The following is an 11,274-nucleotide window of genomic DNA, read 5'->3' as shown; positions in this document are numbered from 1 at the left end:
ATAACAACCAAGAAAGTGCTTGACTTCGTAGTCAAGAACATCGTTTATCGATATGGATTGCCAAGGAAGATCGTCTCGGATAACGGCACCCGATTTGATAGTGATCTATTCACAGACTTCTGCAAACGGCATGGCATTATCAAAAGCTTTTCTTCAGTCGCTCATCCCCAAGAGAATGGGCAGGTCGAAGCAGTTAACAAAACCTTAAAGGATACCCTAAAGAAAATACTTTAAGAAGCTAAGGGAGCATGGCCAGAGCAGTTGCCTGAAGTTCTTTGGTCGTATAGGACTTCCCACCAAACAGCAACAGGTCATACCCCGTTTTCCTTGGCATACGGGTATGAAGCTATGTAGCCTGTCGAGTTGGATCCACCCTCGATCGCAGATTAAAATACGACCAAGACTCTAATAGCCAACTATTGATGGAGTCCCTACACCTGGTTGAGGAAAGCGTGAACAAGCGCAACTTCGAGTATTTGCGTACCAGCAGAAGGTCGGCTAGTATTTCAACTCTAAAGTGCGAGAAAGAAAGTTCAATGTTGGAGATCTTGTACTCCGAAGAGTTTTTCTAAACACCCACGACCAAGCTGCTGGAGTACTCGGACCTAATTGGAAAGGGCCATACTAGATTGATGAGGTCCTTCACCCAAGCACTTATAAACTTGCATGCTTAAATGGAGATCTCGTTCCTCGCTATTAGAATGGAGAACACCTGCACAAGTATTACCAATAAACAATTCTTCTTAAAGAATTGGCTTGTATTAATTTTACTTTTTACAAGTTTTGAAAAAGGGTTGGTCATTTTATGTGGCTGATCGCTTATAAGTGTAAGATCTTATTGATCACTCGTACATACATGTTTAGTCCATTTATTACGAGAAATAAAAGGGACTATGCGCAGCCAGTCATTTCTTGCCAATTATTGTATTTATTACAAGTATTTTCCCATCACGTGTGTTGTTTTGTTGTATTATAATTCTAATCATATTGCTACGAGCAGTAATGTTCGAGCACGTTCTGGTCAAGGCAAGTGACCAAGGACCTAAAGCTCCTCCATCACTTGGGGGACATATAAGGTACAAGTAATCAAAGCATATCATTAAAAGGTATGTAAACACATGAGAAAAATAAGTGAAAGCATGCTAGGGTACTTAGAGTATTTTTCAAAATTTTGTTATTTTGTTAAATTAAACCAAAGTGCTATGCTAAGTTCGGTCATGCGAACAGATGTTATAATAAGATGAAAATATATTATAATATCAAAATGTATCATTTTAAACCGCGAGCAGTCGATGCTCGGATGTAATTGTTCAAATAAAAGTAAAGGCTGCCCATGCAGTAATAAAAAATCGATGTCTTTACACTACGACCCATAGATCGAATACTTGAAGGATCTTGGGGAGCATCCTGGTTGACCACTTCTTCAGCATCAGCTTCTCCTCTGTCCATCCCAGTGGCCAGCAAGATCTCAAGGGAAGCAGGAATCCTCGCTCTTTCTTCCTCTGCCACTCGAGCAGCACAATGAGCAAGCTCGGTGTTTCTTGCATTCTCAGGAAGGTAATTGAAGTTTTCACCCTGGTTGTGCTTCCAGAAATTGTAGAAGCATCAGAGTGTGGCATTCTTGTGCCTCTCTAAATTGCTGGCATTGGCCTTCTCAAGCCCCTTGATCCGACCCTCCAAGGTTGTAGTCTCTTGTTTACTCACAGCCAAGTCCTCCTCGAGCTTTTTAGTCGCGTGGTAATTGGCGCGGTTAGACTCCTTGAACTGGTCCCTCTGCTCGATGGCTTTGTCCAGAGAATTTTTCTTCTCTCTCAACTCCTTAACCAGTTTATTCTTCTCCTCGAGCACCGCTGCAAGCTGTTCGGCATATTTTGCTTCGGCAGCTTTGAGTTCATCAGCGTGTCGTTGCTCCAAAGATTTGGCCTACTCGGTAACAACACCCGAGCAGAGACAGCCGGCAGTAAGGGTCAGCATTTCCCGTGGTCAGAGCAAAGGTTAGACTAACTATAGAATATAGAAGGATTATCTCCACAGAAAAAGATGACTTACACTGGAAAACTCGTTCAAGGCGCAGTTTAAGATCTGCTCGACGTCCATCGCCTCTTGGAAGCGGTCGTGCTTTACAATTTTTGCGACCCTGTCCTTGACCGATCTAAAGGCGCGGCTAGTTATGTCGCCCCCAGTCGAAGCAGGACCGGCCTGCTGAGTCTGGTCAGTTGGGGCCGCTGGAGATGGAGTCGACCTGGCTGGAGCAGGGGGAGTCTGCTGCTCTTGAGGAGAAGGTGGATTTGCGTTGGCTAAGGATCCATCCTTCGAGAGGCCTGCATTACAAGGCTTCTTAGCCTGAGGCACTTTACTGCTTTCCCCAGGATGCCTCTTGCTTGTTTTCTTTCTACTCGAGGGAGCCACAGGAGCCTCAAGGGCACTGTAAATGTCGAACACGTTCTCAGACTCCATATCTAAAATGGAATCAAATATTCGAGTAGTGAGATAGTATAAACAATTAAATATGTCATGTCAAGAAAAGAAACGGAAAAAATTGTAAGTGAAATACCCGAGCTATTATTACTGGTCGCTATACTATAGACTCTACTAGTCTTATACTCACTTTCTGGCATGAAGAAGGATGAATCTAAATTTGGAGCATACTTAAAATTTTCATCCCCGTCAAATAAGTGACAAGGAATTGGCAAGCTATCTAAGAGCGAGAGATCAGTACCGTTCTCATCTGAAGATTCATTGAGGGGCTCGAGGGGTTCAGTAGCTTTCTTTTTCCCTTTTCCCTTTGGGACAGGGGGAGCAGCAGCCCGCGGGGTGCTGGAAGGTTCCCTGATTGTCACTCTGGTGGCCCTCCTCGGAGGAGGTTGTTGCACGTTTGGGTGCTACTCGGGAACTTCTCTGCCAGTAGCACTCCACGCTATCGACTACCTCATGTCCTAATGAGGGTCCAAAAGGCCAACTAGCCTGAGGTTAGCCTCTGTGACCAGATGTTTGATGCTTTTTTCTACGTTAGTTATGCTGGCCAAGATGGCTGATCTCAACTCCATGTCTGGAGTTGAGTCTGGTCCCAGCCATGGGCCTGGAAGGCATTAAAAGTCTAAGAAATTGTGAAGGAAACCCTAAATAAATTTCAACAGCTAGTGGTATGAAGGTTTTACCTCCTTGCATGAAGGCCAGATTGTGCGCAACCATGTCGGTCGTGAGGAAGTACTCTTGGTAATACCTCCCCACATTCGATATATGGGTGGTGTCAGTCAGGAAGGTGCGGCCAGTTTCCTGATGACAGAAATGAAAAAACCCCGTACCTTCTTGGTTAGGGTTAGATTTGAGGTCAAACAAATAGTTAACCTCATGAGGAGTTGGCACGGGCCATTTTTTTAGGCTGTACGGGATATAGAGTGCTGCAAGCATTCTATATCCATTTGGAGTTATTTGAAAAGGGGCAACTCCGAAATAGTTGGACACCCCTTGAAAGAATGAATGAAGAGGCAAGATAGCCCCTGCCTCAATGTGATACCTCGACCAGGCGCTGAAGGGGCCTCCGGGCAGGTTCACCCGTTGATCTTGGTTGGGTCGGACTAAGGTCACCCCCATGAGACCATACTTCCTGATGTAGTTGGCGATCATCCTGATCATCACTCGGCTCTCGGGAACTAAATATCACTCAACATTTGGTTGAATGGCATGTCGGGGCTGAGCGTGTGTTTGGATATTGGGGTCAGGAATATTTTCAACTCGAACACTGGTTGAGGGAATTTCAGTCCAAGGAGCAGGCTGATGTGAAGGATTTGGGGTTTTCTTTTTTTGGGCTTTGGTTTTAGCTCAAGCCATATTTTGAGTAAGGACAGGTGGAGTGTTTGAAGTGACACGAGAAAGTGGAATGTCAGGTATTAGTGATGATGGTTGCTCCTCGTCCTCAAGCAGTTGAGCCAATAAGTCATCGTCGATAGGTCTTTCTCCTCCCCATGGATCTTGCATGAAAGCTGCGAATAAAGAAAGGAGGAGATAAGACGCACATCTTAAAAACTTGTCTTGAAAGTTGGAATAACGTTGCCCGCGTATACGAACAACAACATTCTAACAGAAACACTAAGTTCTATGCGAGCAATTTGAAAAACAGATTGAAAAGAAAAAATAAAAAGTATTTTGGAAAAAAGCTTTTTCGACTCCGAAGGGGTGGGAAAAACCCAGTTTTTCAACTAGCCTAAAAATCGAATTTTTACTTCGATTTTACGCCCTAAACTTACAATCTTGACTATCAAACTGGCTCCTAACTCCTACAGAGCAAAACTACACTACCCTATCAAGCATCAATCGGTATGCACACAATCCTCATGCACTTCTACCCAAGAACACGAAAAATTTCAGAACTAAAAACAAGCATGTAACAGTATGCATGGCATGTCAGAGAGCATGAAAGTTGAAGAAATTTACCTAGATGAAGATTGGAGGTTCTGAAATGAAGCAACTTTGGGCGTGTGAACAGAGGATCTTTAGAACAAGCGACGGATGATCTTCAAAGTTTCTGAGCTCTGGGTTGAAGTTCTTGAGGGTTCTTGGCAAGAAAATGGCAAGTAAAAAGAGAAAAGGTAAATTTGGGGATTATTTATAATGGCTGAAATTTTGTCAAAAGGGGTAATCATGAGTTACCTTTTTCAAGGCATGGGGGAGTGTAATAGCCGTCAGAAGGGTTACTTGGAAACCGAATATGCATTATTGGACGTGATTAGCTCACCTTTTTTGAGGAAGCATGAGTGACCCTGACAGATTTCGTGGGGTATACGAAAGGTTAGTTTCCTAAGTTTACTTATTGCTGGTCGCAATAAATAAACTTGGTGGGCAAATGTTTATCCAAAAAACAGATGTGGATGACGTGGCAAGAATTTTCAACACGTGGCAGAGATGCTGCTTGCCTATCGACCAGAGATACTTCCATATGCAGGGTTCTAGTTTTATATACGACCAGCCTTGTCGTATACTCCGTTTATTTATGTATAAATTTGTATAGTTGTAATGATAGCCAAGAATATCTCTTCATTATAACCTGAATATCCGTTTATTAAGGAAATATATGATTAATTGACTCATGTAACCCTCCTTGAGCCTATAAATATACAAGAAATATCTTAAGGGGGGATCTTTTTCGAATCATCTTTTCTGATCTGAGAAGAAGAGAATTGTATTGCTATTATCCATCGTCTGTATTGTTTTTCCTTCTAAGGTTTGTGAAACTCAAGAACCCTAGTTCTTTGATCACACCTTTGAAACTCAACATTAATAATAGTATCAAGTGAATGTAGGTCATTACCAATCTTTGGGGCCGAACCAATATAATTCTTGGTGTTCTTTACTTTCCATTAGATTGTATTTTCAAGCATCGTGCTATCTTCCTGTCGTATATTTGACTCCGCGTCGTTGGCTAATTTGAGGGTCAACAAGCCCCAAGAAGTATGATGGCCATTGTAGTATTATATGACATATGTTTATAGTATATGGTTATGATATAGTATATGTTTTATGTTATTAGTAGATTTTCCTTGCTGGGCATTAGGCTCATTCCTTTATTTTTATGTATGCAGGAAAATAGATTTGGCGACAGAAGGATTCGTAGTAGCTTGGCTTGTGTATTGAGGAAGAAGGGATTCGATGGATTGCGTGATGATTCGAGGACGACGTTATTTTTAGTCTCTTTAAATTATGTTTTTATGTATTTTCCGCATTTAGCTTTGTAAACAAATTCATTTAGTTTAAAGTTATGTTTTATTTTAAAATAATGGGATCCCATACCACTCATTTATGTATTTCAATATTTACTTTAGAAATTTTATAAAGTTGTGAATATTTATTATGTATTTTTCTTCGAAAATAGTGTCTATGTATAGTAGTTTAATGGTCCAAGGTCTTAGAATTAGTTGGGTCATTACAGTTGGTATCCGAACAACGGTTCACTCGCATGAAGTTCTCCTTGATACACACGCTCAAGCTCCAAATCTAACCGCCAATGTAAGTATTTATGCTATAGTCATTATGTTTATATGTATAGCTAATGTTTTATCCTTTATGTTTTCAGCTAAGAATGAATTGAGCATTAACCTATGAGGATATCCGAGTCATTAAGGCCTTGAAAAGAATTAGTGAGCCAAGAAATACCGTAGGAGTGCTAGAAAGAATCACTCGGAGACTACTCTTATTCCATTGGGAGATAGGTCACCTCCAAGCAACTAAGCAAATCATGATGAGGGCTACGGAGAAATATGTTTTAGTGATTAGACTTTTTAGAGATTATCATTGTAATGACCTAACTACTCTAGATGTTGGACCATTAATGACTACTATACATAGACACTAATCTTTAATAAACTTACTAGTGAAATAATCATAACTTCATTAAAAACTTGTAAAACAAATGTTAAACTACATAAAATTAAAAGTAGGATATGAGATCCCATTGTTTTTAAAATAAAAACATAACGTAATTTTTAATAAATGGATTACAAAATAAAGTGCGAAAAATACATATAAAGCATAATTTTTTTTTTAAAAAGACTAAGAAGCGACTTCATCCTCGAACCGAATGCTCAATCCATCCATTTCCATTCTGCCTCAATACATAACCCCCAAGCTGCCAAGAACCTTTCCGCCACCATAGCTATTTTCCTGCACATGAGCCTAATGCCCAGCAAGGAAAATCTAACACATAAATCATATACATAAAATTAATATTAACATATACTAAAACATAACATAAACATATGTCACACATACTATAATGGCCATTATTACTTGGGGCTCGTAAACTAAACAAGGCATATGCCCATTAGATTTGTGGGGCTTGCTAGCTAAGAAAATTATATGCCCATAAATTTATTGGGGCTTGTTAGTTATACAAGTCATATGCCCAAGTCTACAACATACATAACATAACACATAAATCATAAGATAATATATAACATAACACATGAATCAAAAGATAACATTTATCATAACATATAATATCCTATCCTATTTTCCTTACCAAATATACCAGGATATGAGAACAGGTTTGGGACCTTGGGACACTCCTAAAAACCATCAAAGGAAGGTGAGTATACTAAAGAAAAAGGATGAAAATAATGAAAGAACTATACCATCAAAAGATACTTACCAAGAACCTTATGTTCAAGATCTTAGATTTCCTAACCAAGAATAAAGAATAAAGTTGGGATGTTGAGTAGAAAACTATAAGAACTTAAGGAAACAATAGAGAAATGGACTAGAATTTGGAATACCTTTAATGCTTCTATGACCGAACTTACACCTCGAATCGAAAAATACTATGAACCTCACTTCTCGAGTGTTTATTAAGCTTATAAAGTTAAAGCTTATATTCCCAACCCAAGTGTTTAAGCACTCAAAAATAACCTAGCAGCTTGCAGCCTCTGAACTTAGCTTGATGAATGAATAAATGGCTAGGTACTAGGTCCTATTTATAGAGTTTAAGAATGAAAAGATCTTCATTTAACTTGAATAAAATAATGGCTTTTTAATTGAAAAATATTTGAATTATCATTCAGCAGAGGCTGAAGACTCGGTCAGAAAGATGCTGGACTTATCAAGAGGTTAAGGAATAAAATGAGAAAGATTTAAAAAACATTCAAAAATCCTTCAAAGGAGCCGATATATCACCCCTAGTAGGCGATATATTGCCTGGGCTAATATGCCCGAGGCTCATCAAGTTGGTTGTGCGAAGTTATGTGTTTTTCATATCCCTGTATTGTGATATATCACCCCTATAACTGGGTGGAGTTAGTAAAGGATTACGACTGCGAAATCCTATACCACCCAGGGAAGGCGAACGTAGTTGCCGATGTGCTTAGTAGGAAAAGTTATGGGAATTTAGCAGCTTTATCTGGAATAGAAAAGTCGCTACAGCAGGAGCTGATCAGTGCCGGAATAGAAGTAATTGTAGGCAAGCTGGCTAACTTGTCTATCCAATCGAATCTGCTAGAGGATATACTAATTGGTCAGGGCAACAGATTTCTCAATATCTAGCCAAGGTTTATTGAGATATAAGGATCGGGTATGCGTGCCAAATGATCAAAGTATTAAGAAGATGATTCTGGAAGAAGCGCATAGTACCCCGTACTCAGTCCACCCAGGGTCAACCAAGATGACTCATGATGTTAAGGCAATATATTGGTGGCCAGGAATGAAGAAGGACATAGCAGAGTATGTATCTAAGTGTCTTATATGCCAGCAAGTGAAAGTAGAGCATCAGCGACCTGCAAGTTTATTGCAACCACTTAGCATACCAGAATGGAAGTGGGACGATATAGCTATGGACTTCGTGACGGGTTTGCCAAGGACGAATAAGCAGCATGATTCCGCTTGGATAGTCATAGATAGACTAGCCAAGTCAGCTCATTTCCTGCCTATTAAGACTTCATACATGACAGACCAATATGCAGACATCTACATCCAAGAGATTGTACGGTTGCATGGAATCCCCAAGACGATAGTGTCAGATAGAGGATCAGTGTTTACGTCGAGATTTTGGGGAAGTTTACAGCAAGCTATGGGTACTAAGTTAAGTCTTAGTAGAACATTTCATCCTCAGGCAGATGGGTAGTCCGAGCGTACAATTCAGATTTTAGAGGATATGCTACGCTCGTGTGTACTTGATTTTAGAGAATAAGTACTTGCCGTTGATAGAATTTTCCTACAACAATAGCTACCAGTCAATGATCGGGATGGCACCTTATGAGTTTCTATATGGAAGAAGGTGCCGATCACCGTTGCACTGGGACGAGGTTGGAGAAAGGCAGCTACTAGGTCTCGAAGCTGTTAGACAAGCTCAAGAAGCAATAGCGCTTATTAGACAACGTATGCTTGCTGCTCAAAGCCGACAAAAAAGCTATGCGGATGCCAAGCAACGCGATGTGGAATTCCAAGTTGGAGATCAAGTCTTCCTGACGATATCTCCTATGAAAGGTGTCAAGCGATTGGGAAGAAAGGCAAGTTTAGTCCCTGATTCATAGGTCCTTTTGAGATATTTGGCAAAGTGGGAGCAGTTGCGTATAGACTAGCCCTACCGCCTGCACTAGCCGATAGTCACAATGTATTCCACATCTCGATGTTATGCAAATATGTGTCAGACCCATCTCACGTCCTCAAGTACGATACGATAGCACTCCAGAAAGACTTAAGTTATGAGGAACGACCGGTTAGCATCCTGGATAGGGGGATGAAGAAGTTATGATCCAAGAGCTTTCCTATAGTCAAAGTCCTATGGAGTAATAGTTCTGAACGAGAGGCAACGTGGGAGTTGGAGGAGGACATGCAAGGCCGGTATCCGAAGTTATTTGGTAAGTAAATTTTGAGGACGAAATTCTTTTTAGTAGGGGAGAATTGTAGAGTTCAAAGAACTTTACTTAGCTAAGTTAGATAGTAGTATAATAGTAATAATAGTATTATCTTTATGACTGTGGATTTTTGGTTCTGACTGGGATTTATTTGGACACTCATAGTAGTACTTGTAGATTTTCTAAGTTTAACATATAGTTTATGAATATTAATTTTAACCTAAGGTTTGATTAATATGACTGATATTGAGGATAATATTTATTATACTATAAGGTTTAGATAAGAACCAATTAGATAATAGCCCATGTTATGTATAGGTTTATTAATGATTAAGTATTTTGAGGATTTAATTTATTAAGGTTAAAATTTGAATACTCTAAGGTCAGTCAGCAGCTTTGAAAACGTTAGAGGGCTTAGTCAAGGCTGTTTACTCAATTCAAATTAAGCTAAAAATGTGTAATTTCATGTTTAAATATTGAGCGTATGCCGATATATCGCAGAAGATACGGAAAACACGAAACGATGCACAATTGCCTCGGGCATAATGGCCCAGGAAATATATCGCCTATAGGGGGCGATATATCGCCTCCTTCAGCATATTTTTGAAATTTTTCAAAAACGTTCTCCATTCAAACCTTCAACCTCTTAATAAGTCCAGCACCTTTTTGAACGAGTCTTCAGCCTCTGCTGAACGATAATTCAAATTATTTTCACTTAAAAAGCCATTATTTTTATTCAAGTTAACTGAAGATCTTTTCATTCCTAAACTCTATAAATAGGACCTAGTACCCAGCCATTTATTCATCTATTACTCTAAGTTCAGAGGCTGCAAGTTGCTAGGTTAGTGTGAGAGTGTAAACACTTGGGTTGGGAATTATAAGCTTGATCACTATAAGTTTACCAAACACTTGGGAAGTAAGGTTTTATTCACATTTCGGTTCAAGGTTTAGATTGATCATAGAAGTATTCAAGGTATTTCCAAACTCTAGTCCATTTCTGTATTATGTTCTTTAAAAATTCTCATAGTCTTCTACTCATTCTAACCTTATTCTTATTTTTGGTTAGGAAATCCAAGTTCTTAAGCACAAGGTTTTTGGTAACTATATTTTGATAGTATAGTTCCTTCTTCACTTTCATCCCTTTTCTTCAATATACTCACCATATTTTAAATGGTTTTGAGGAGTGTTCCAAGGTCCCAAAACAGTTCTCATATCCCGGTTATTTTGGTAAGGAAAATAGGATAGGATTTATGTGCTATATGATTTTATATGTTATCTTATGAATGTGTGTTATGAAAAATGCTATGTTAAGTATGTTTGTAGACTTGGGCATATGACCTATACAACTAACAAGCCCCAAATAGATTATGGGCATATGACTTGCTTAGCTAGCAAGACCCCACTAATCTAATGGACATATGACTTGTTTAGTTTATGGGACCCCAAGTAATAATGGCCATTATAGTATGTATGTGACATAAGTGTTATAGTATATTTTTATGTTGCATTATGAATTTTTATGTATATGGCTATATGTTAGATTTTCCTTGCTCGGCATTAAGCTCATTCCTTTTATGTTTATATGTGCAGGAAAATAGCTATAGTGGCGAGAAAGGTTCATGGATGCTTGGGGAATGTGTATTGAGGCGGAATGGATTCAAGGAGTTGAGAGTTTCGATTTTCGAGGATGAAGTCTTTGTTTTATGGTTTATGTGTATTTTTCTGCACCTATTTATGTAATCTCTTTTCATTACAGTTAAGTTATGTTTTTTTTTAAACAATGGGATCCCATATCCTGCTTTGAGTTTATGTAAGTTTAACATTTGCTTTTACAAGTTTTTAATAAAGTATGATTATTTCACTTGTAACTATTATCAGGGATTAGTGTCTATGCTTAGTTTTCATTAATGGTCCAAAGTCTAGAGTAGTTGGG

The 11,274-nt window shown here is 39.1% G+C and overlaps 1 protein-coding gene across 1 annotated transcript; it reads right to left on the bottom strand.

Moving 5' to 3' along the window:
- Positions 1–1,605: 1,605 nt before the first annotated feature.
- On the bottom strand, positions 1,606–2,457 carry LOC133786029 (uncharacterized). The gene is made up of 2 exons (XM_062225242.1): positions 2,050–2,457; positions 1,606–1,923 (listed from the first exon to the last, which is right to left on the bottom strand). The coding sequence occupies exons 1-2, from the start codon at positions 2,455–2,457 to the stop codon at positions 1,606–1,608; spliced, it is 726 nt and encodes a 241-aa protein (XP_062081226.1).
- Between the last annotated feature and the right edge of the window lie 8,817 nt (positions 2,458–11,274).

Source organism: Humulus lupulus, chromosome 6 (assembly GCF_963169125.1).
Source record: "Humulus lupulus chromosome 6, drHumLupu1.1, whole genome shotgun sequence".
Classification (NCBI taxonomy): Eukaryota; Viridiplantae; Streptophyta; class Magnoliopsida; order Rosales; family Cannabaceae; genus Humulus; species Humulus lupulus.
The sequence above is the reverse complement of the archived record's forward strand: the minus strand, read 5'-3'. Positions and strand labels throughout refer to the sequence as shown.